The following is a 26108-nucleotide window of genomic DNA, read 5'->3' as shown; positions in this document are numbered from 1 at the left end:
ATCCATAATAATACATCATAATTTATTAGTCAATTATGTTTTGTAGAAATAATTTGAATCTGCAAAGTAACTAACTAAAGTAACTAAATTTTGTTAAAATAAATGTGTGAATAAAATGTACACTATTTCCCTTTCAAAATGTAGTCGAGAAGAAGAATGAAGTAGCATAAAATTAAAATACTAGAGTAAAGTACAAGTAGAATTGTACTTAAGTACAGTACTTGAGGGAAATTAGTTCCACCACTAGTGAAATTAAAAAGTTTCAAATGAAACCAAAAGCAAATACATTTAAAAATAAAATGTTTTCAATCTGCTCTGTAAATGTCCAAAAATTGCAAGTCATCAACATTCAAGTTGGAATTTGAAAAAAACAAAAAACAATATTTGTTCTTTCTGTGGTTAATGTAACAGTAATTTAAGTACACATGTAAATACACAAATGAGCTCATGCCTCAAACACTCAACAAGATTATATCTAAATCCACTTTATTCTTACATCCAGATATACACCATCATCATCACCTCATCAACATCATCATCATCATCATCATCATCATTATCATCATGGTTGTCAATAATATCATCATCGTCATCATGATCGAAATCGTAATCATCACCTTCAACACCACGCTCAACATCATCATTGTAACAGCATTATTAGCTATTTTTTTCTTTTCAAAAGCTATAGCTGTGATAAATAAAAAATAAAACATTTGGTCCTTTAATATATATAGTCTAGGCAACATGGTATCAGGGGTTAAGACAGAAATGCCTTGTTGCTACCCACACAAAACATCAAACATCACTGGAAAAGGTGCTCAAACAGTGTCGTCGGCCGACAGAAGGAGGAGCGAATCGGACATGAGGCTGATGGCAGCAAAGAGCAAAGTGTCGGGCAAACCGAGAGAAAGGGAGAGAGACTGTGTGAGCAACCGTCAAAGAAACAGTTAGCGACCAGAGCTGTGAAATCAGATGAAAGGCGGCAAGACAGACAAGAGATGAAAGACTAAGAGAGGTTGAGGAGTGAGGAAGCACACAACAGACCCACAGAGAGGCACGTATTTACAGGTGGAACGAAATCAAGTGAGCCACAGTGCACAGCGGAGGAGTATTGTGCGTCACACATAAAAACACAATTTACAGAAATCGTCAGAATGATTGAACATGTAGGTTTAAAAGTTTTGTTCAAAAACTAAACACCACACACACCTGGGACAACAAAACTACCAGTGGACAGCTCCTAATTATTAAAATCCATATGAGTATCGACTTTACAGTGATTTTTCAACTCTATATCCTTATAATTATTATTATTTTGATGAGAAAATATTACACTTTGGTGCAGAATGGGAGGCAAGAGGGAGTTGGAGCTGGAAACCTGGGAGCTCTATTGCCACAATAGACTTTCTTTCTTCCCAACAGCATAAAGATTATTGTTTTCTCACATTTATGATTATTGTCGAGGTCATTTCTTGTCACATTATGAGAGTCGCAAATGTTTCACATGTATTGCTCTTTCCATTGTCAAGAAAATGGAGACTTTTCACATATTTTCACCCATTTTTCTGACTCTCGGCTATTGCTTCCATCCCATTTTGACTGTTTCCACTTCAGCTCCCCTGCTTGCTCCAACAATCACTAACACAGATATGTATGTATACATTTGGATGTTTTTTTAGACTCTACCATCACTGGCTGCACCAGCCACACTCACTCAACAGATCCATAAAGTCTTTCTCCTCCATCCATCAATGGCTTGGTTGAGAGTCACATGAACACCTGATGTTCTAAGACAATCACATCCTAGGGTGAATGCAAACAAGATGTACCGTCCACATGAGATTGTTGGACGTCTGGTGCCAACTTGGACACAACTCTGTTTATCCATGACTCAGAAGTCAAACTTCCTAAGAGATTTTCCTCCTTTTCTTTCTTACATGTTGGCAGGCAGTTTGTGTCTCAGTCCCTCTGAGTCTTTTCTGGCGAGTGGCAGCTGAGAGTCCTTTTTCCCACCTTTAGGGGAGGTGGTGTTGGCAGGTGCTGACTGGGGAGGCGTGGTGGTGGTTGTCTGAGAGGCTTGGGCAGGGGTCGAGGTTGTATTGAGTTTTGAGGGATGGGTAGGGGCAGGTGTGGTGGTTGGTTTTAGAGGGAGAGCAGAGGAGGACTGAGGACTGGGAGAGGTGGCGGAGGTGGAGGAAGAGGTAGAGGAAGGGTTAATGGAGCTCGGCTTTGGGCTTAAAATTGTTGAGGATGGGGTGGTCGCTGGGCTTGGTTTGGAGCCTGAAATGGGGCTTGGAGCAACGACAGGTGGGGTTTGTTTTACAGGTTGAACTGAGAATGTTACTTTAGTTGGAGAACTAGTACTAGCTGGTGTTGGTGATGGAGATGCAGTTGGGGTTAGAGGCGAGGCCTGTTTTGGGCAAGCTCTGGCTGAGCTGGAGACAGATGGCTGGAGACAAGGGGTTGGACTTCGAGCGGGGACAGGTGTGACAGGGATGGAAGATGGAGAAGGTGATGGAGTAAGGGCCTGGGTTGGAGTAACAGGTGTTGGAGTTTGGGCGGGTGTAGAAACACGGGTGCGGGAAGTGGGAGTCGGTATTGGAGATGGGATTGGGGTTGGAGCAGGACTGGGGCCGGACAACGGAGAAGCAGAAGGAGGCGTGTTGGACGCCTTGGCTCGAGGGCTCTGGGGATGTGGTGGAGAAGAGGATGAAGGTGGAGAAGAGGAGGAGGTGAGAGATGATTTGGGCCCGTATGTCTGAGGTAGTGGAACAGGGGTAGAGACAGAAGATGGAGGTGGTGTGGAGGAGGGAGAAGGAGAGGAAGAGCGTGGAGAGGGTGTAGGGATTGGCTTGGGACGAGGAGTCGATGAGAGAGTCAGCGGGTGCATTCCTGCTGAAGGAGGGGTGGAGCAGGGAGGAGGAGAGGAGGAGCGAGATGGGGGCATTGGAATTGGTTTAGGACGAGGTTGCTGGGAGAGTACAGGTGTAGGAGAGGAGGGGGTGGGTGCAGGTGAAGGGGCTGCGGAGGAGAGTGGGGTCTGCTTTGGAGGGGATGAAGATGGAAGAGAAGCTGCAGAGGGCATGTGTGCAGGTGGAGGTGTGGGTGTAGCTGTGGGCTGAACAGGGACTGTGCCTTGTGTTTGTGCATTCAACGGTATATTTGTCACTGGCTGCACAGGAGCGTGAGAGGACAGCATGCCCGCGCTGCCTCCTCTGGCTAACTGCCCTGCCAGGAAAGGAGCCGCCAGCAGATTACCTCCAGAGGCCTTACGGTGGAGGGGTGGGTGGGGCTGCACTCCAACCCAGGAGCGGTGAGGCAGAGTGGGCTGTGAGGCTGACAGCAGCCGGGCCTCCTGGGTGAGTCTGCCCAGCGCTGGCAGACCCTGAGAGCTGTTTCCTCCGTGACGTAGCAAAGCTTCTTTTGCTCCCTGCTGGCCCATCATAGCTCCATCTGATGGGATACCAGAAGGAGCAGGAGGGTTGGTAGGAGGTACCTTGTGGATGGGTGGAGTTGGTGGCCCTGCACCTGTTGGGGTTCCAAGTGATCCAGTGATCATTGAGGGATCAGCCTGGAGGCGGAGGCTGTAATGAAGAGTCCTCCCTTGTTGTTGGACAGACGTCGGGACAGAGGAAGCTTGTGTGGGTGGAGTTTTAGCAACAGGGGGTGATGTCACCCCACCAGGAGGACCCATGGAGGAGGGAGAGGCAGGAAATCCTCTTGGGGACAAACCACCCATCCCTCCCATCGCCATCATCCCAATGAGAGAGCTCACAGAGGGGCGTAGGGGCTGCAGCACAGGAGCACGGGGAGGAGACAGAGGGAAGGAGGAGGACGGAGAGGGGGAGACAAGAGGGGAGGGCAGGAAGAAAGCACCTCCGAGTGCGTGCTGCTGCTGCAGCTGCTGCAGCTGCTGCTGCTGTTGCTGCTGCTGGTGCATGAGAGCAATGGCTACATTACTGGTGGCAGCTGCAGTCTGCAGGGGGGCGTGAACCAGAGGGGCCCAGATGACCGGGCGTGGCCGAGGAGACACTGTGCCGCTTCCCCCCATGACTCCACCTCTTCCTGCAGCAGCGGCAGCAATGGCGTCTTGCATGGCTGGCATGCTGTCGTGTTTGACGATCTGCTGCACCAGGATGCTATCACAAGAACCGAGGCTGCCGGCTGCCAGGCCTCCTCCGGCTCCAGGACCTCCACCCCGGCCTCCACCACGACCCATGCTGCCCCCCAGAGAACCACCCTGGGAAGACTTCCTCAGGAGCATGGAGTTCTTCCTGCCTGTAGAGAAAAGTGGCAGCAATATGAGCAGCAAATAAGATGTGCTTGTGGAAAGCTATTCATTGAACAGACATCAGAAGTTTCAGCCTCAAGGTCTTTCTGTTTTTCCCAGTGAACGCTGCTCATCCATCATTATTTCAGTTTTTACTTATTTCAGCTTGTTCAAAGATGTGTTGACCTTTCAGCTGAGAACAAAGCGCCTGAGAAATTTAGCACAATTAGATGGATAACTGCAAATATTTGGCAAGGTCAATGTAGAATCGAAAGCTGAATGCAAAATAGCAAGTCACTGCTTAGATAAGATGGTGAGAGAAATGTATGAGCGGATCAGTTTGAGTGTCTGAGAGGCATGTCTCACTGACATGCTTATTTTATATTTTTGTCATAAATTCAGTTTGAGTTCACACAGTCATTAAAATTGATTAAAAATGTAATAAATGAGATTTTAAAAATGTAACTTTGATTAAAAGAAATTTGTAAAAATTTATACATCACCTTGAAAGAGGAATATCAAAGACCTTAGTTTTAAATAATGTGTCGTCCACATAGCGAGTAAAAACCATAGACAGTATATTAAATAGGTTGAATTCTATTTGATATACAATATATGGTTGAAGCAAGAAAAACATAGCCGTATGTTGCTTATGACCTAAGTGGTACACATGATAATTTGTTGTAAATTTGTACATTTATTTGTTTTCTATTTGTGTCTCATGTTTATTGATGTACCTTTACATGGACAATGTAACATATTTTCTGTTGCTGTGTGCTGTGCTAACCTGTTTGGGCCCATTTTTCAATGGACACTACCTTGAGACACTGTGACTGAGCAATGTATACTTGAAACTTCATGTCTTTTATTTTCTTGCAGTTTTCAAAGTGTCTACTGACTGAATGAGAGAAAAAATATATAAATCTGTATGATGCATGGCCATTATTTCAATGGACCAGTGTGGTTCAGTCAGTTTACCAATACGGTCCAATCGGTCAACAGCGACAGTTTCGAAGGCACGGCGCATCATCGGATGTTCCTCCAGCACCTCATTAAAGCTGTCCACACTGAGAGAGTATAGACGACAGTATGTATCTGCACGCACGCTGGCTGTCCTCCGTCCACGAGTCAATAGACAGATCTCTGCATGTGGCGGGAGAGACAATGGAAGGGAGAGAAAAGATGGAAAAAAGCAATGAGAAAGGCTGTGAGATAAATGAACCCTGCCGTATATCAAGATTCAAGATCAAGAAATGCTGTTTCTCCCAGCCCATAGCAGAACAACAAAAGAGATAAAAATATATATAAAAAACCTCCCTTAAAAAAGAATACAACTAAAAACATATGCAATACGACTAAACATACAATTCAACTAAAGACATATGCAATTTAACTAAAAACATACAGTACAACCTAAAACATAAAAACATATGCATTGTAAATAAAAAGTATACAACTAAACATTACTAACTAAAACTAAGTTAAATATATACAATACAACAAAAACACATAAAGTTAGCAATAAAGTGCATTAAAGTGCATATTTCAGGCAAACAACTTCCTCGCCTGTACCTTCCTACACAACTTCAACTATGTAGATGGCTGTGCATGTTCTCACCTCCAAAGTACGACCCATCGCTCAGTTTTGTTTCCTTGTTGCCACGGGTCAGAACACTGACTCGTCCATGTTGGATGAAGTACATCTTCCGTCCAACTGTGCCCTCACGGATGATGAAGTCTGCAGGCTGAAACACTTCAAAGCGAAGCTTGGTCAGCACAGCAGTCACAAAGTTGGGATCAGCGTTGGCGAACAGAGGCATGTTAGCCACTAGGCTGCGGCAGTTGAAGCTGACGATCTCCTAAAGAGAGAGACAGAGGAGATGAAGGGTGAAGGGAAGGAAGACAGATTAGCCAGAGGACAGAACATTTGTGGTTTGTAAGTGTACGTGTGTGGGTGTTTGTGAATTTATTACTTCTTTAAGAGGCTCGCTGAGTTCTCCCAGGATGTTCTCCTCATCAAACATTTTCCCCTGGAAGCGGTGCTCATAGTACTCGTGGATCTTTTGCCGAACATCTGCAGGAAGCTTATGGAACGACATGTACTGTTCCACCTGCTTGTACTGCAATAACACAGAAACATAAACAACGTGTTTCTATAGACTTTGTGTAGCAGGTCAAGCAGGTCAGTGCATCATTAGGTGGTTTCAGAGAGTTACAAGGTTCTGTAAATGCACCGTGAAAACACAGCAATGTACTGATATTAGAAAATGTACTTTGTAATTTGTACTTTTGAATACTTAAGTTGTTTTAAAAGCAAGTACTCTAACATGAGTAAAATTTTGACTGAGCAACTTTTTATTGGGTAATATTTGAACAGGAGTATCTATATTTTGTCTCAAGTACTGGGGTTAAGCACTTTGTCCACCTCTGGTCTTATGCTACAGGTAAAGTTAACAAAATATGTTTTTGACTCTATCCTATTAATCATGTTGAGACCCCTCAGTTTTAGCTTTGCAAATATTATAACAAACACTACTGTTCACAGTTTGGTATCACCTGTTATAGTAATGTTTTACATCTTTCTTCTTTTTTTGCAAACCCTTATACAAATTAACATGTATTTGGGAATAGAGATGGGAATCGAGATCCTGTTCCATTTGAGAACCAGTTCCAAATTGTCCGATCCATCAGAATCATATGCCTCCGTGTTTATCAATAGACCTTTTTCTCACCAGCTATTTTGGCATGAAACAGTAGCGTAAACACAGGTGATACCAACACAATGATACTAATTAAGGTCCCATTTCATTTAGTGTTGCAGAGCCTTTCCAGTAAGCCAGGGTGCACAATGGCAGCACCCTGACTCTGTTTGACCTGAATGGAACTGATCCTTAATTACTATCATTGATGACACCTGTGTTTACTCTGCTATTTCATGTCAGAATGGCTGCTGTGAAAAAGATCTATTCCTTTTATCAATGCCGGCATGTTTTGCAAAACAATGATGTCAAACTCATGCATCTACACTGCTGGAAACTTGCAACAGGAGGAAGTCATGGTGAAGAGCAAGACACAGTCTAAAGCATGGCTTAATTTCACAAATATAGATGACAACAGTAGTTGTAATGTCTGTAAAATGATCATTTCAAGTAAAAATGAAAACACCAGCAATATGCTGAAATATCTCTCTACACAACATGGGTTTAATTCCAGGAATGTCATGTATTTGACGCTATAAACATGAGTGCCACTGCTTCTTGTATGTCTGTTACCAAGGCTAAATATCCTATGTCATAATAATATTAGTGCCACACAACCAGGATTAACAGATCTTGACCAGGAAAACCTAAATGAAAACCAGGGCTGTGTAAATATTCTCTCACTTCGTCCACTTAAGATGATGACCGACAGACTGTTGCTTATGCTATCTCAAGTATCAGAAGCAGAACCGGAATCGATAATTTCACTAATATCAATAAAATTATCTCAATTCTATCCCTATTTGTAAAGAGGACTTTCTACGACCTAAAAGCATGAAAGACCATTCAAAAACATAAAGTTGTCCTCTCAGCATGGAACCAAGCTTTTTTGGCAAAGTATTCCAAACTTTAAATGCTAGTGTGTCATGTCTGTCTATCCATTTATATAACTATAAATTTTGGTTTTGTTGTGTGGAAAAAACAAGAAATTTATCTCATTGGGCTCTGGTTAGGCATGATGAGCATTTCTTGCTGACCTTGAAAAAAGACTAAAAGATTAATTGATTAATGAGAAAAACAACCCACAGCTCCATTTATAATGATAATGATCATTAGTTTCAGCCCCAGACAGAAATTGATCAAGTAAACTTTAATGGATAAACCATAAAAAGTATGACAGGAGAGATGAGCAGAACAACAGACGGAGCATCATGTTTCACCTTTTCCTGGTACTGTCGTCGGGAGGAGTCCAGTGACTGGATGAGAGCAGTGGCGTGGCCGATGAACATGGCATAGCAGGTGGCACCTACGATCATACTGAGCATGGTGAGCCACACATCAGTCATCCCTTCTGGAGCCTGGGCACCGTACCCGATGCATAACATGTGGCTCATGGCTTTGAACAGAGCATAGGAATATTGCACGCCCCATGTGTCATTCTGTGAGTGGGAGACAGACAGAGAGAGTGACAGGTGGATGTGTTCATTAAAAATCACTGCAATATCAGGTCATACTTTGTTATTATTAGATTTTATAAGAGTGTAATTAGGGACACATCATAAAAGAACTGTACTGTAAACTAAAGTGTATTATTTCCTACTGTTACACCCTTAATAGATTTTATTAGAGGGTAATCAGGGACACACTACAACAGACATGTACTGTAAAAAGTTACTCACCTTCTTTAACTGGTCCCATTCAACTGGCAAATGGTCTTACATATGATAATTATTTCAGTATCATTTACAGTGCTTTAATTTGTAATGTAATTACACATTCTCAGCTAATTAGTTCCTACCTGTCATTGTTTAGGGGGGACAGGTATGAGTGTGGTGCCATGTGCAACAGTTTTGTTGACCCTGCTGTGAACCAGAAGAGTGAAGTTGGGTGTACTGTGCTGTCAGGCCGTTTTGGTGAAGATTAACAGGCGAACAAAGAGGAGAAAAGAGAAAGTTGTAGCAGCTTGTTACCAAGAAAAGCAGGTTACAGACTGGTGGCAGCAATGTTTTTTCTTCGTCTTCGGATTAATTAGTCGAGGCATTCAACTAGTTTACGCCCGCCGGGACTTTTTGGACAGCAGCTATGGTCTACAAGTGCACTCTGTGAGATCGTTTCAGTTTTCCATGGACTTAGATGGAATTTTATGGACAGTTGCCATATTCACTGTGGTCACTGGTGGATGATGTTGAGGACAGTGAGTCTCTATGTGATGATGACGGTGCATCCAAAAAAGAGGGTAAGCATCAGCAAACTTCTTGAACTCTATGTTGTGTTAGATCTTTAGATGTTTGCTTGTGTCGAACGGTAATTTTTTGTGACGTGGTATCGGGTGTGGGGTATTGGAGCAATTTTATGAGTACGAGTATGAGTACATGAAGACTGTATTAGACCAGTACCTGATGCTGGTATTAGTATCGGTGCATCCTTAGAAACAAAACACTAGTTTGCAGTATAGTTTGGTTGTAATATGTCCCACATTACACTGTAAGAAAGAGTAATAATGGTCTAACAGTGGGAAACAAAACACTTTAGTTTACAGTGCGAGCCAATAATAAATTGTTCTTATTTTAGTCAGGTTACAGGAGTCTTTTTCCCCTCAGAGGTGCTCAGCCACACCACTCCAGAAAATACAACTGAGATCATAACATGAAACAGCAGAGCAATTTAACTGCCAAAACCCACTCTGCTTCAAAACAGAGAACAAATAAAACCACACAGACAATAAAAGGGTGGCCATCATGCATTATTAAATAAATTTCCTAAAGACTAAAAATAAAAAGACCAGCCTCTGTGTGTGTGTGTGTGTGTGTTTTAGGCTGTGTGTGAGCCCAATTATACTAAGATGTTAATGGTCCAGCGGATGAGGGGACTTTCTCTGGGGAAAATCCCAGCATCAACCTGCTTAGCAACAGTCACCCAGGCAACGACTGAGACGTGAGTCAGCTTTTCATACAGCTGTGTATCTGTGTGCATTCATCTGCATCCACGTCTGTACGCATGCATGCACGTGACGAAATCTCCAGCAGGTCCCCAGGCCTTCAACTGTTTGCGTGCGTTCACACCTCCACCTGATCTCTGTTGAGGCTTTTAATTGGAAAATCTTTTTATTTTCGTGATGATGATAGTCAATCTTATTCCAACTGGACGTGTCACTGCATGAGCCAATTAGCACAGATAAGGAGCAAACAATGTCAGATCTGATAAACATGCTCACTCTGTACACACACAGATAACCCAAACCCGAGCTTTTCTGAATCACTGATTTGCATTCATCTGAAATAAATATTGTGCACACTGTTCAAACAAGCTCAGATAGTCCCTTGTGTGTTTTATTCAACTCAAACAAAATGTTCTCTTTCTTGTTCTCTGCACAATGAAATCATCCACTGAAACATATTAAACCTAACAGTCACATACATGCACATGACTCGATAGAGACTCACCACCATCAGGTTCTTGGAAACCCAGCAGTCAGGAGGGAAGTCCTGCAGCATGGGGACCAGGAACTGGAGACAGCCATCCCAGTGGCACAGCAACAGCATCATACCAATCAGGTTCACTATCCTCACCATGGCACTGGCAAGGTCATAGGTCATATGGAAGATCTGAGGAAAAGCAAAAGCAGAGGTGGAAAAGAGGAAACATACATAAAATACGTTATGGATAAAGTGAGCAGGTCAGGTTTACCTTTTCACAAGAATTTTATTTGAGAATTATTCAAAATGCAATTTAAAGGTCCAGTGTGTAAGCTTTACCAGGATCTACTGGAAGAATATGACACAAATGTAATATAATATTCATACAATATACAATATATTGTCCCCATAGGGAAATTTGTTTTGGACTCAAATGCTGCACACAACGTGCCTCCACATAAGTATGTTTTCATCAGTGTATAGTCTGGAATAGCCAGACCTGTCTCCACGCTCGGTGCTGGAATAAGGCCTGGCTCCACACACAATCATTCTGCTATGGGGAAAAAGACACTCTGGCTTGTTTATTTTTCTCTAAACCAATCATAACCACCTTAGGCAGAGCTAAGCCCAAGATACAGCAATGATGCCCCTGCCAAATAGTGTTGGAGGGGAACTTGTTTTGGTGTAACATTTGCACACTGGGAGGCAAACCCCTGGTATCAAAATGTCTAAATCCCTGCAAAAGTAAAGGTAAAGGCTGCTTGCTTGTTTATGTTTGGACTGTTAGCGACCAGGGGGCTAATTTGCAGACTTTAGTGTGTAGGTTGCTATCTCAGAAGTTGTTGTTGTTTCTCAGGGACTCTGAAAACAAAAGTGGATGCCGAAATGCTGACTGAAACAAGCGACCAATGGGAGGCTTATACTCACAGTGTACATCCAGTGTGTCTTTTAATTCCCTGAGAATGAGCTGTTTATATCTACAGAGTGTGCAGGTCCTCTTCCATGGAAGATGCAATGGTGCACCACCATATTTCTACAGTAGCCCAGAACGGACAAACCAAACACTCGCTCTACATACTGCTTTTCACGTTTTGCATGTGTTTCGTAGCCACCAGGTTCTCCGACAAGCTTGGAAGTGGAGGGAGAGATGAGGTGTTTGCAATGTGCCAGCTAACTGCTTGATGCCACTAAATCCTACACACTGGTCCTTTAAAAAGGCCTCTTCTCCTGCTCATCAGTACAATATTCAAAAACTGTTTGTTTCTACCCTACAAACATGATATTTCATAAGTAAAAGTGTTGAGTCATACCTTACATATTAAATGAGTTTTGAACTATCACGGTTTCCCGGTCTCTGTGTCTCACCTCCTCCCACTGGTGGATGTAACGGATGAGTCTGGACAGGCGGAGCAGTCGAAGCAGGCTCAGGATTTTGGTGAAGCGCACAATGCGCAGTGCCCTGGCTGTCCTGTAGACCTCGGAGTCCAGGCTGTCCACCATCAGGAAGATGTAGTCCACCGGGATGGATGACACAAAGTCCACGAGGAACCAGCTCCTCAGGTAGTTCTGGCGGATCGCCCTGAGTTAGAGTAGGATGGCAGACCACTGACATTTGTAATTTGGCAATCAAGCTTCGTGGAAGTGATCCCAACATTTGGCAGGCAGACATAAAATGATTCTCATCAATATTCAGAACAGAACTGGAACGTGAACAAAGCTCTGCCACTGGCTGCATGTCACCTTTTCACATCTCACACACACATTGTTTCAACACGAACACAGCAGATGGCCAGAAGAGTAAATTTAAATTTGTGGCAACAGAGCTGCTGTATTCATATTCTGGACCAGTGGTAGCCATAAGAAACATTTTGTGAGGCCCCTTAATGTGACATGAAATGCATGCATGTCTCTAAAAAGGAGTGCTCACGGTGCATATGTCAGGCTCAAATTCCCTTAATTTATAATTCCCCAAATGTATTAATTTAATTTAGGATTCCTCTTTTTTCATTATAAATGCAGTTGACATCCTTTAAATATTGCAGTCAGATCAGCTGGACGCACCTCTATGGACCACCCTAGGAGGAGAGGAGGTGAGTGGAGACAAGAGCTGTGCCACAATTGGGACTTAAGGCTGCTGGTTCGGCCACAAAAATTAAACTGACAAAATGGGACCCAGGTTTGCAAAACAATGGGAAACCGGAGACTGTTGTGCCCACACAGAGAGACCTGCTCCAGAGCATCCTGGATCTGTCTGTTGCACCTGAGAGGTCAGACTCCTTCAGGACAAGGGGAGGAGGACTCTGTAGCTACAATGATGATGCTTGGTTTTCAAATATATTCACAGCTGATGGACAATGTCTCTCAGATGTTGAGCTTTTAACATGAAGATGTCGTCCATATTACCATCACCAACTGCCGCTGCTGTTTACATTCAGTCTGATACAAATAAAATAATGCACTACAGAATTATTTCCTGGGTATTGTATTATATTGGTTTACATGTTTACTCTGTTTCATTCTAAATTTAATTAAATATGTGTATATATGTTGTATTTTGTGTGTATTGTAAAGGAGGTATAACCCTTTGCTGTGTAATGATAAAAAAATAACCTTAAATCCCTGAATTTAGTGTATTATTACCTCGAGTTTGTTACTGCTCCATCATTAGACCCAGCCAATAGTATCATGTGGAGGACAAGTACCCTCCCCTGTAGTTAACTGCATTCATTAATCATACTGAGGAACAATTTCCCAGAGTGGATTTAGGCGCATTATTAGACTTTGGTGTGAGTCCTTGAAGGTAAAGTGAATAACTGGCCATTCATATTATCCAGTCTTGCAATAACTGATGTATTTGAGATGTCAATATCAAACTTTGGCCTGTGCTGTGTTGCTGATAAAATTAGCCAAAAATGGCAATAGGCGAGCTGCATCCCTCTCACAAGTGTCTTTCAGGTTAGGACTGACTTGTAGAAACAACTTGGTAGGTTCATGGGGCAGTGAGATGAAAAAGACACCACAGAAAAAAAAACGAAAGGAGGTTTCAGGAAAAATGGATCAACTATGTTGGACCTCGGGAGACAGATAACGTAATCTGCTTTATGCGCAAACAGATTAATTCAGTGCCCAAGGAATTTAAAGCTACTGCATGGAGTATTGAACTGGTTATGAAACCATCTCAATTCAATATTGAGGCCTCCATATGATTTACATAAGCAAACAAGACCTTCAGCAAAAAGTTCAGCTATTTCTTTATAGTCATTCTTATTAATATATACACATATATTTTTTGTCCACAGTGGTGTCCAAAATCAGTTCCTTTCAATAGTTTTAATGTTAAATATCATAATGAGACCAGTTACAAATCCAAGGACAAGTTCTTGGGTTTTCCAATACACAGACAAATGCCTCCACTGACCTGGGGTCCAGCAGTATCTCAGTGTTGTCTTCCTTGATGATGCCGGTTCTGAAGTTGAGAACCAAGTCGACCATGAAGAGGGTGTCTGAGACGACGTTGAAGATGATCCAGGAAGGAGTGTTCTCATCTCTAAAGAAGGTGATGCCCACTGGCAGGATGATTAAGTTCCCCATCATCAGCATCAACATCAACAGGTCCCAGTAGAATCTAGACAGTGAAAGACAGTGCTGTTCAACTGGGTTTTATTGTTTTCAGTTGTGAATATGTACAGTCTAAGATTCCTGTTTGTTTCTTATGTTGCTGAATGCATATATTCATAGGCCTTTTTAACATTTTTCTGTTCCGAACATCTTGGAAGAAAAGCACCGATCAAGACCTCTAACGGGAGCAGCTGAAAGACAAAGAAGAAGCAGCAGGAGGAAAAGTCCAAGTGTAAATAATATTAATAATGACTGAATTCCTTTTAGTTTCTTTGGTCTTGGTATCATGCATACTGTCATACTGTCATCTGGCTTCTTCATACTAATACTAAGCAGGTTCTTGGTAGTATGTTCACACTGAGAAAGTGACAAAATGCTATGATACAATGCACAAAGGAAATAGAGGAGCTGCTCACTGTTGGAAAAAATTAAATAAATCGTGGGTGGTGGTGAAACAGCTCCAGAAAGATATTGGAAAACAAGACAAGTATTAAATCTTGGAAAAATATTTTTTTTGGTCTATTTGTGAAGTTTAATTGGCAGTGACATTCAAGAGTCCATCATCACACATATTGTATCATTTCCTTTTAGTATAAAATGGTAATGTATACTGATTTCTTTCTATGCTAACTGCAAAACATGATTGTTATGGAGTATGTTTAGTTAACATTTAGTTCATAGTATGGATTTAGAACAACCATCATTAATGTTACTAGTAACACCTGTGGTTTTCCTACTATGACAAGTCAAAATGTCTGCTTCAATTTGTATGCCCACACAAATGTTCAGGACCATCAAAATGATATGAAAACTTTATGTTCAGTTGACACAAACACTTATCCCTTGTGAGACATGTTTTTTATGTTAAGTCAACTAATTTTGATTTTTGAGTTACTAAATTTTAATAAAACTTATAAAGCCCAGTTAGATCAAGACCAATTAACAGTGCATGCATTGTGCACTATTTCGATAGTTGAATGACCTAAAAGTAAAACTATGTAAAACTACTTACTCAATGTTTTCCTGTTCATACATGTTACAACAGGAGTTGCAGGGTAATGGTGAACACAAAAATGTAATACTTTCTTTACATAAAATTGCAGCAATTTCCTGTGTTTTTACCAACTTGTCATTTTCTTGTAAAGAAAATTTAGCAAAAATAATTGACTAATTTTTTGCCAAATTTTCTTTACAAGAAAGCAAAATTTATTTCTAGTGCAGAATACACAGCAATCCTGATGCCCTTGTTTTTTTTTTAAATATTGTTTTAAGAAAACATAAATGATGGAAACTTGTTGTGTGTCTCTCATACAAGACAAGTCATGGTTGCTTGTTTATCACAGAAATGAAAACATTGCAAACCATAATGAAGGCTTGCACTTCAAATATAATAAATTGACTGGGAGCAGTTTCACATACTGTCTTTGTGCCAATGCTGGAACAAAGTAGCTCCAACGGGAGCAGCTGTGAGTTCTTTGTGTGAAATGAAGAACTGAAGAAAATAAACTGAGAAAATATAAAAGAAAATCAAAATTGCCTTTAACGTGCATCAGTGTTGTTGGTTCAACTTAACATATTAAGCACATTGAACATGTTTTCTCAAGTTCTGTTAAGTTAAATCAGTTGGTTTTCCAAAACTCAAATGAGACTTCAGTTCAGTTAACTTACATTTTTAGGTTGAACCAGCTCAAAATTATTTGCAGTGCTCATTAACTGTCTTGTGTGCAAGCTGTTTACAGTGAACTCTTAATCTGAATGAGTGAACTGGTCTTTACAGGGAATCCTTCTAACACTGCAAACTGAAAAATACCATTAATATGTGTACACATAAATCACAAAAAACTAATAGGAACTCTCTTTTAGAACAATTGAAATGCCTTTTAATTTACATAGTTCTGCATTTCAATTGTAATAAGAGGGCGACTTGGAGTTTTTTGTGATTTTTGTGTGCACGTCCCTATCAAAAGAGCATCACAAACAAACTTATTTTGAGTCCAAAAAGAACTTCTCTCCAATTGATTTCTACAACCATATGTGTTGAAAATATAACCTGAAAAAAAATATTTCTACTGTGATTCAGTGTTACACTTCCATAAAGCTGCGAGACACAGATCCAAAAAAGAATATTGCATCAGCAGAGGAGAAGAGAGTTGTCTCGGCTTTTAGAGTCAAGTATGAGTCAATCGCCAGTAACACTGGATCCTACAAATCCCACAATGCATCTTGATAACGTCTCTTAATTAGAACCTCCCTGCCTTTTAATTGCCATCATCTTTCACACTCCAGACCTCCAGTTTGATCACAGGCTTTCTGTCATGCCCAACCCGAGATAACCTTGAAAACATTACACTGCTGTTTTCACTGTCTGAGTAATATTTCCATGACTCAGTGGTCTTTAAAGGATGATTATGATAGATTTGGGTGTGCAAACACTTTTTAGACTTCCTTGTCTTTCTCTTCCCCTGCCACCAGCATCATCTTTTCCTCCAGTTAATAGTTTTATGTCTCAATTCCCTACATATTTATACTTATGTTAAAATATGTATAGTCTTCCCATTGTTGCTTTCCCCTGAGCAAGACAGTGAGTATAATAACTTGGGGATCATCCAGGACACTAAGAAGTGCAAATTCTTCCTTGTAGCCCTTTCCAAGTGCAGGAGTTGTTCATATGAATGCTTCCCTTAAGACAATCTCACCCTTTGCAAATGCCCTGGCAACATTAAGTACATCCTCTATCTCTCTTACCAATGAGCAGAGCAGAATTGAATTGAGAAAGAGAGACAGACAGAGAGGGAAGAAAATGATCAGTAACCTTGGGAGGCCTCATCAATCTGTATTTCATGCTGGAGGGTATTACTGGCTGACGTAGTCCTCTCATAAAAATATGGGGAATCAGTCATGTCACTGGGATGCTGCGCGTGATTAAAGTATGACAAAAGAGGGGATGCAATCATCTAGAGATGATTTCTGTCATCCTTCTGTCTTCCTCCTCCTAATCCCTTTATCCATCACCTTAACCCATATCAATGACTCGCTTCTTCTTCTTGCATCCTCTCTCCTCCTCCTCCTCCTCTCTGCACACACACTCTCTGCGAGAATGTGCACTCGCAGCGCTGTCTGTGGTCGATTGCTATTGAGCGCTAATTTAGTAACACAACCTCATAGTGTGACGCTACGATAGACTGATGAAGATTAAGTATGAGTCATCACTCTGCTACACACATACACACTTCTGCCTGACTTTGTCACATCTACTGACAGATGTATCACTTCATAATCACTGGCAATAAATACAGGGATTATTTACAGTGACACAGACACAGCGGTTCTGTGGCTGTTGTGATGAGGATGGAGATTTATCGCTGACCTTGAGGACACGCTTTGTTAACTCTGATTATCGGGAACAATTCTGTAAATCACGTCATATTACACTGTGTCTGTCGCTGCTTTCCATGTGTAAAATATTGCCCAAATTCCAGCACAGTTGTACTTAAGAAATAATCTTGAATATTTCAATTTTTATCAATATCTGTGTATAACTTAATAACTTCTGTATTTAACAACCTAGGCCCTTTTTCCTCATATTTTTGTGTCTATAATGTCAATATTTTTTTTAAACTGGTCCAGTATTGAGGGAAAGCGTTGCAGCCAGCAGAAGTGAAACTGAGCTACTATGTGATCCCTAAAGGCTTTTTCACACCAGACACTTCCTTTTCTTGTGTTTATTTCATGTTGATAAAATTTTTCAAGCCTGTATAGAGTCAATGCAAGCAACATTTTGGCATTTATTTTTTCAGACCGAGTCGATTTTTCTAAAGGTCCAGTTTGAAGCAGTGCTGAAATTTGTCGTGAAGTGGCTATGGTACAGTTTAAGCTTCTCAACCAAGCAGTGAAACTTAACACTTTCTCCTATTTTCCTCTATGTTGAGTGTAACCAGGTATTCCGTTTTTTAATCTTTTTGTTAGTGTCATCATCACATCTTTTTTGCCGCAGATCCTTATATAAGCTTAATAATTTATTTGCAAAATAATGTCATGCATGATGTCAGTAGCATGTAAAAGCCGTAATTCCTTGCACCATCAAAGTAAGCCCACTAAAAGTGTTTGTTTTGGCCATGGACAGGTTCAGATTATTCTTATATGTGTCTGACCACATTATGGAAAGGATCACTACAGAGATAGACCCTTTTTTTTTTTAAAGAAAAAGATACATTTTCACACATCATACATCTTCAGCGCAGCTAAGCCCAGGATGCAGCAACAGTGCTGCTGCAAAATGGTGTCAAGAGCGAACTCATTTTGGTGGAACACTTGCACAACAGGAGGCGCGCTCTGGCATTAATTTGACTAAATCACCCTAAAAGAAAATGTAACAGCTGATAGCTTGATACCAGACCCACGTGCGGATGAAGCCCATAAACACATGAGAGAACATGTAAACTCCACATAGAAAGGTCCTAGGATTCAAAGGACCCTCTTGCTGTGAGGTGACAGTACTAACCACTGAGCTGTGCTGCTACTTTATACTTTCAGAATATTTAGGTGGTAATGCTTCTTTATTTGAACTTAAATAGCAGTTTAAATGGAGCCATTTTCTCCCTGCCTGTCCGTAAACACACACAATAATGTGCACTGTTGCTATATTCTCCTCTCAGACAGCTTGCACAGATTAAATGAGGGTTAATGTAACCATAACAGCATGCACTGCTGTTTTAGCTTCCTGAGTAATGTAACAGATGACATTGAGCATGTCACTGCACATCAATCAGCCTCAGTATACTAGATTTTGCTGTAGTCACTGAGATGTAGCAGCTGATTTGAGCTCAAACAAATGAGAACAACCAAACAGACAAGAGAAGACGCCAGACCCAAACTAAAAATGATGTGAGGGTTTGTCATGTCCTGGTAAATACCTCTGACAAGGCCTGGTTTCTGTGGACTGATGCAATACTGAGTCGTGTACTGTGAATGGTTCTTGCAGGTATACTTGTACGTGCACTACTCATGAACTGCACACACACACAAAGTGTCTCTCATACACACAGATAGGAATTGCAAATGCAATCAAAGCTGTTCTCCAAAGCTGTTCTCCACGGCCTCATCAGTATGCCATTTTGAACATGAACAGGTGCCGGAGGAGAAATGACCTGCATCTACCTGCTCAGCTGTTGTCAAACCAAACACTAATTCTACTGTAATTGAGGCCAAGTGTCTCCTGAGCCACCTCTGATTGGTTCCCTGCTTGCGGTTGGCCAGATGTCAGTTCTGAGCAAGTTTCCACCCATCATCCTGCTAGACCTACAGACAAATAAACACAACAGCAACCGGCTATTACATAATGAATCTCTGTTAGTACAGTTTTATATATGTGTTGCCACCAAGCCCGTTTCAACACCACTCATGTGAGTTGACAGCCAAACCGCCTGTCTTCCTGTTTTCATTGTCTCCCTTCAACTTTGCATTTGGGTCTGACCAATACTGGATTTTTGGGGACAATGCCAGTACTGATGTTAGGGAGTAAAAACTTGTGAGTAATATCAATATATTGGCAGATATTCTTTATACATAATTAAGTTGTCCCACTTACCAGATGCCCTCTGTACCATCAGCTGAGATAGAAGTCTACACTCCAAAAATGTCAAATGGCTAAACTGCTACTACGTTTTCTTTTTTCTTTTGCAGCAATGTAGTCATATTAATGACCATTTTAATGACCATTACTATACAGAATATAAACTTTGACTAGTATTTTTAATAATTAATCATTAATATATTAATATAAAAAACAGATTAAATCAATACATACAATGCTGCCCACAAAGCTAAAAACAATCTGCATATTGTTCTATAAAAAAGTTTTTATATCAGTACATATCAGATAACATACATGCTGACACTGCCATAGACCACTATGGCTGTGGTAAGTCAATAACGGGCCAATAATCAATCAATCATAATCAATTGAGCTCTGCTTTGCATGCCTGCTGTTGTTCCAGTGTATGAATTATCTCTGTCTCTCATTGTGTATGCATATAGGTGCAGCAGAGACACATCTTGTCTTAATGAGGTGAGGGCTGTGAGAGCTTATCAGCTGACTCAATAAAGTCAGGCCACACACGCAAGCATACATATTACTGCCAGCACACACACACACACACACACACACACACACACACACACACACACACACACGCTCCTGTGCTCAAGGTCAATACTGGGGTGAAACACATAAAAGGTCTTTATAAGTAATCTGTCTGTCCTTTTCCTCTCTCACTCCGGCCTCACAAAGTTCCTCCTCAGACGTCGCCCCAGACTACAGGTACTTAACTGAAAAGTTAGATGACTTGAATTATGCATAATGCCTACTCAACTTGCATAATTTACAGACGGCATACATAATTGATCAAAATTCAATTGTGATTCTCCGACGGGATGATTGGGACTATTAAGATCATTATAGATATCTGACATGAATATCAATAAAGTGCAGGAGGGACTGAGATTCATCCATCCACACCTCTTCATCCATCTCTCCCTCCACCCCTCCCTGACCTCATTCACTGTATCGTCTGTGAGCAGACTCCTAAGCACCACTCAGTCAGTGATCATCAAATTGACAGACAATAAAGAACGACTCAGTTAGTCTGTACGTCTGCGTGTGTGTGTGTGTGTGTGTGTGTGTGTGTGTGTGTGTGTGTGTGTGTGTGTGTGTGTGTCGCTGATGAGACAAAAGTGGGCCAGGAGCCTTGGGGATCAAGTCATCCACTGTTGCTGCAGTCTGTCTGGAGATTACGAATGCTGTCCCTCCCTCTGCTGTCCACCTGCACATTTTAGGAGTGTGTGTGTTTTTATGCAAATATATCTAACAAGCCAGTCAGTAGCATGCTTGCAGTCACCAGTCAGTGAATAATGGGCACAACATATTAAAAGTACATGAGGGTGCATTCAAGTTGGCCTTAAATGGTCTAATCCCACCCACTGGATGACTTTGCAAAGTGTAAAACTTGCAGAGTTAGTGTTTGGCTAACATAAGCTAACTTAAGATGTGAATATATGTCGCTTTTATGTCCCACAGGGACATCTGTTAACCATCTTTAAGATTTCATTTTTATCTTTCAGCATAGATGAGCCTAGAACATAGCATATCTAAATCCAGGAAACAGGAAAGACGTAAGTTGACAGAGGCACGAACTTTGATCAACTGTCATTGAAACACACAAAATGAAAAGAATTTCTAGATCTCGAAAAGTTGCTCAAATGATGAATGGAAGAAATAAAATACAACATTGTTGTTCAGCTCCAGATTACACAAATGTTTTGTGAATTTGTAGAACTACTGTGATCTCGTAATGCCCATACAATGACAGTAGACTGACTTGATGTGAAAAAATTGCATTTACTTTTCTGAGGAAGTCTCAGGCTCTTCATCATCTGTTTTGCAAATGGATGGTTAATTAATTGTGAACATTTTCAAAATGTATTTTCACTTCTTTTCAATAAGGGGAATATTTGGAGGTGTTGTTATTTATAGGTTACCATGCTCTGGCCCACTTCTGATCACATTTGACAGTATTATATTGTGGCCCATGACCTAAATGAGTTTGACACCACTGGTTTCAGGCATGTTGGCAGACATTCACAAAATCTCCCTCCCATATTCACCTCCATTCATGAAAAGTTAACACTTAGCATGCAAATTTACGACCAGGTTTGTCTTCATATTCATGAAGAGATAAAGAAAAACCGAACAGCCTCAACAGTCATTTTCACCTCAGCCATTACTGTATCTAATTGTTCTAGATGACACATCCTTGCATGAAGTCACCAGCAGGGCGTGCTGTGCCGGGTTCATCCACTGTTCACATGCAAACACATTTAACATTTTACCTAATTGACATGGAAGGCATCTCTCTCTGCTCCCTGATCAGCCTGAACACCTCTTGGCTAAATTTGTCCTCCTCCTAATTTGCATCTCCTCACCTCTGCCTCCCTCTAACTGTGATAGTATTTCTTCTGGAAGCAGCAGGAGTCTACAATCAGCCTGGTATTTATCCTCTCACGATTTTACAAATGGAGGTCTGGCTTTGCTGCCTAGTGTGGTATCTATTCTGGAGGCCTTGTCACCTACAGTACACACTGCCCTTTCCATAAACACCTCTCCCTCTGGCTTCATCGTGCCTCCAAGGATTTTTCATCCACTCCCCTCTCATCACACTCTGTCTTTCAGCCTTTTCTCTGCCTCTATACCCTGTTTCCTCCAGACACTCCCCTTGCATCCCTAACCCTCACATCACTTCCTATATACTTCCGTCGTGCCTCTAGCAACATATATTTAGCCTCCTGCTTGTCTCTTTTCTCTCCTCCCAGTTGTCCTCCTCCCCATTCTCCTTGTGAGGCGGCTGCTGAATATATGATCTGTTTCTCTTTCCCTGTTCCTCCCTCTACTTAAGTGTCCATCATTATGTTTCAAGTGTGCTCGCTAAAGTGAGTACAACTCCAACTTGCTTTGATCCACATTTCTACCAAAAGAACATTATGTGTCTTTTATGTTCCACAAGTGGCTTTTATTTTCCAAACCAACAACAGTCTCTCAGCTGTGGATTCTGTGGGTGTGTGCAGCCAGAGGAAGAGGAGGGGATGCATCCCCAACATAACTAGATTGCATCCCCTTTGTTAACCTGCCGCCCCCCTCTTCATCCCCTGATACTGGACAGATGTCAGTCAGAGGTGCTCAGAGGCATCATTATTTTTCAACAAAATTATCTGTCTCTGTATCTGTGTCTGAATAAAAGACCAGGAGTGGGTGTGGCTGATACCAGAAGCCACATTAAATCAGGCAAATGTTCTATTTTCTACCCTCCAAAATATCATAATGATTTAATATTGACATGTAATTAAATGTGAAATATATTTCCACATTCCCATACTATACTTTTCATCAATCCACCTCTGTCTTTTTTTATTTTGACTGAACTAAGTTTTATGAACTGTCTGAACACCACTACAATCTCCCCTTTAACTATTAAAAATATCCTTCAGTTAAAAAGAATAATCATGGTGCATTAAATTAGTCATTGATTAAGGTAGATGCAACCTTTTTTTAAACTATGCCATGGTAAACATAGAGCTGATCTTTTCTGAGTAATAATGAGCAACTTCGGATAGAAGAATTATCTGTTTCCACTGCATAATTTCTGCTACACTGAATAACGTATTCGGTGAACTCAGAGCATTGATGTAAAAGAGCTTAATGCTCAGTCAGTTTCCCCTGATTAAATAATGATTGATGGTGATGATGACAGCAGCAGAGAGTGCAGGAGCAAAGGGGCAGAGGGGCTCTTTATTTCAATGTGTTAGTTAGAATCTATGGCCCCGACCACGACTCTGAAACATCTGCAGCCTAACTGTTGCTAGTATTGATAAACTGATGGAGCTGTCCTTGGTGCCGAAGTAGCAGACGATTTGTGATTGCAACTCATTCTCCCACCCGTTAGTCGTTGTGCTCATTTTTAATGGGGGGTGGGGGGTAGCCACAGTCTGTTTTCACCCAGGAGTAGTGAACCAACTCATGAATGACTATTTTGGTTCTGTATTTGTAAAGAAGAAACTGATAGAAGGGAGGGACTGAGAGAAAAAGGCGCAATTACAACTCCATCTGTTACATGAGCACCAAATACAGCACCATTTATCAATACACAGCACACTTAGACTACTGATATTTCAGAGCTACGGTCAGGACCATAGATGTTAACTTGCACAAACCTCAGTCAGATAAAGGATCAATTAGTCAGCCCAACAAGACTAAGATATCCAGCTTAACCACCCTTCTGCCCCTAAACTCTCTCTGCTACAGGGACATGGAGATGGGGGTAGCAGATTAACAAGGTGGCAGTTTGGTCATTTTACTAGCAAGGGGAAGGCATCCTTCCTCAAATCACCTAATGTTCCCACCTTATATCAGTTTCATCTGCACACTCTCCACAACCAAAAGAGTCATGCATTTCATGACTTGGTTTGTTAGTTGTTAATGAAACAAACTGGGTCTGTCCCCTCAGTCAAAAAATTAACACATTGCCTACTGCGTGTGTGAGGTTGTGTGACTCAGTACCTGAAGTCACTGTAGGGGTGTATGATCCACGCCCCTGCTGATTTCAGTCGTTCTTGCTCCAGTGCCACAGCTTTGTGGGATCCAAACATGCGCAGGCTGAACTTGTTGACCCCCGGCTGCAGCATGGCTCCAAACTGTCTCTGGATGAAGGTGCTCTGGTTGGAGGTGCTGTAGTCCTCCCCATCCAGCCCCATACCAAAACCCCCCAGTCCTGACTGACCCACCATTTCAGGGGTCCCTGCTGCAGTAGTATTGCAAGCTGTGGTGGTGGTGGTCTCTAGGCCGGTGGCCACCACCATCACTCCGGTCCCAGTGGATGAGGTGGAGGCCAGGGCGGCGCGGGATGAGGCAAAGCCAACTGAGCGAGGAGGAGGATGGGCTGTGGCAGAGGACAAGGAGGGCGGTGGAGGAGGCAGGGGCACTGGGGTGGTCGGGGTGCCTGCTGTGCCGGCTGTGCGAAAGGGAAGGCCGTCCCTGGTGGTGGAGCTCATGATGGAGAGGCGACGCCCACGTCCACCTAAGGAGGTGCTGTCTGCCCCAAAGGAGCCCCGCTCCCCTTCTAGTGAGGCCTGGGACAGCCTATAGCCCGGGGAGGGCAAGCTGCCCTTACTGCGTCGCTTTGAGTCCCCTCCATTACGTCTAGGGAGGCTGTCACCCCCAGACCCCCCGGTGCTGCTGGGGGTACCCACACCTCCAGCCACCCCATCCATCCCAACTCAGGGGGGAGGGTGCGGGGAGGGTGAATCTAACCTGGTACTCCCGCCCCCTCAGGAAAACTATTGTTTAGAGTGCACGACCTGTCTAGATCACATAGGTGAGAATGTCAATGTCAGTCTGAATGTTAAATTGAAGAAGCTAATGAAAAGTGTTCTCTTCACCTCAAGTCATTGTGCTGGAGCCGACAGCTCACACCTCCGCCCTCTCTCCTCTCTCCGCTGTGGCCATGCTTACCTCAGTGCCCTTGGAAAAAGACATGAAATCCTTCAGCGTGCCAGTGTGACGCCAGCAGCTCCACTTTTCCTCTTTTTTCCAAGAGTCCTGTTTGTCCTTACAGATGTTTCTCTGCCTTTCCTCCTTTCTCGTCCTTGAAACGCTGCTCTCCCCCCGAGGCCCTCCCTCTCCTCTCCACAGCCGCCCTCAACGCTCCGACGCCGGTCATATTGGCACCAGATTCCCGGTCTTTTGTAGATAACGGAGCTCGCCTCTCATTGGCCGCTGGTCGGTGTCCTGTCCGCGTCGCCTGAATGTCCAGGGCTGCTTCTGCTCACACAATTTTGCTATTTTCTACACATATCATTATGCAAGAGGTGATTTTAGCGGTAAGGTAGTGGAACATTCATCCGCGGATGAATGACAAGGACACTTGATCCTCTGTCAGGAGGGATGGGTTGTTAATGGACAGGAGGGACGCACATAATAGGCGCTCACACTCCGAGGCGCACTGATTCATTGTGACACGCACCAGAAACACGCACACAGAAAAACAGATCGACAGGGACACACAAGACGCAGGGAAAAAGCCAGTTTACCACAAATCTAACCCATGATGTCCTGGAATCGGCAGCACGTTGTCATTTTCAGTATCCGAGCGGAAAATACACTCATCATGATGGAAGAAGGCGCGCCGAGATGTTGCCTGACTGAAGCGCTCAGAGAGAGGAGAGAATAAGCCGGCTATAACAGGGCTCTTTTGTAAAACCGAAGCCGAAATTAACTTGGTCAGGTGTTCAATATCTGACATCCGAAAACATCAACAGCCGCTGGCATCTCTTCCCACTTCTGCCGACTTTGTATGACATTGTGTCCAGAATACGGCGGTGTCCTTTCCCCTCTTAAGGCACAGAGGACACATGAAGAGGCTCTCTATTTCAATAGAATAAGCTGCTCCAAGGTGAAACAGTGCACTCTGGTGAATTCAAACTCACCCTTAAAAAAATAAAACAACTTGTTGAGCGTTTAAGACGACAGCTCATTCACAGTCTGCTCTGAGCTTCTTC

General features: G+C 42.3%; 1 protein-coding gene across 1 annotated transcript; it reads right to left on the bottom strand.

Annotated features, from left to right (window-relative positions):
• Positions 1-477: 477 nt before the first annotated feature.
• LOC146321535 (uncharacterized) lies at positions 478-26108 on the bottom strand. The gene is made up of 9 exons (XM_084726748.1): positions 24112-26108; positions 13804-14010; positions 11751-11964; positions 10413-10574; positions 8190-8408; positions 6244-6390; positions 5889-6129; positions 5249-5413; positions 478-4278 (listed from the first exon to the last, which is right to left on the bottom strand). The coding sequence occupies exons 1-9, from the start codon at positions 24819-24821 to the stop codon at positions 1934-1936; spliced, it is 4410 nt and encodes a 1469-aa protein (XP_084582874.1). The 5' UTR covers positions 24822-26108; the 3' UTR covers positions 478-1933.

Source organism: Lutjanus erythropterus, chromosome 9 (assembly GCF_056507025.1).
Source record: "Lutjanus erythropterus isolate fLutEry1 chromosome 9, fLutEry1.hap2, whole genome shotgun sequence".
Taxonomy (NCBI): domain Eukaryota; kingdom Metazoa; phylum Chordata; class Actinopteri; order Lutjaniformes; family Lutjanidae; genus Lutjanus; species Lutjanus erythropterus.
This window is presented reverse-complemented; position numbering and strand designations above follow the sequence as displayed.

Coding starts and splice junctions, on each gene's coding strand:
- LOC146321535 (XM_084726748.1), bottom strand. CDS start 24,821: ATGGATGGGGTGGCTGGAGGTGTGGGTACCCCCAGCAGCACCGGGGGG. Junction 11,965..13,803: donor GAGATACTGCTGGACCCCAG/GTCAGTGGAGGC, acceptor ACTCTAACTCAG/GGCGATCCGCCAGAACTACC. Junction 4,279..5,248: donor TGACCGATTGGACCGTATTG/GTAAACTGACTG, acceptor TTTTCTCTACAG/GCAGGAAGAACTCCATGCTC.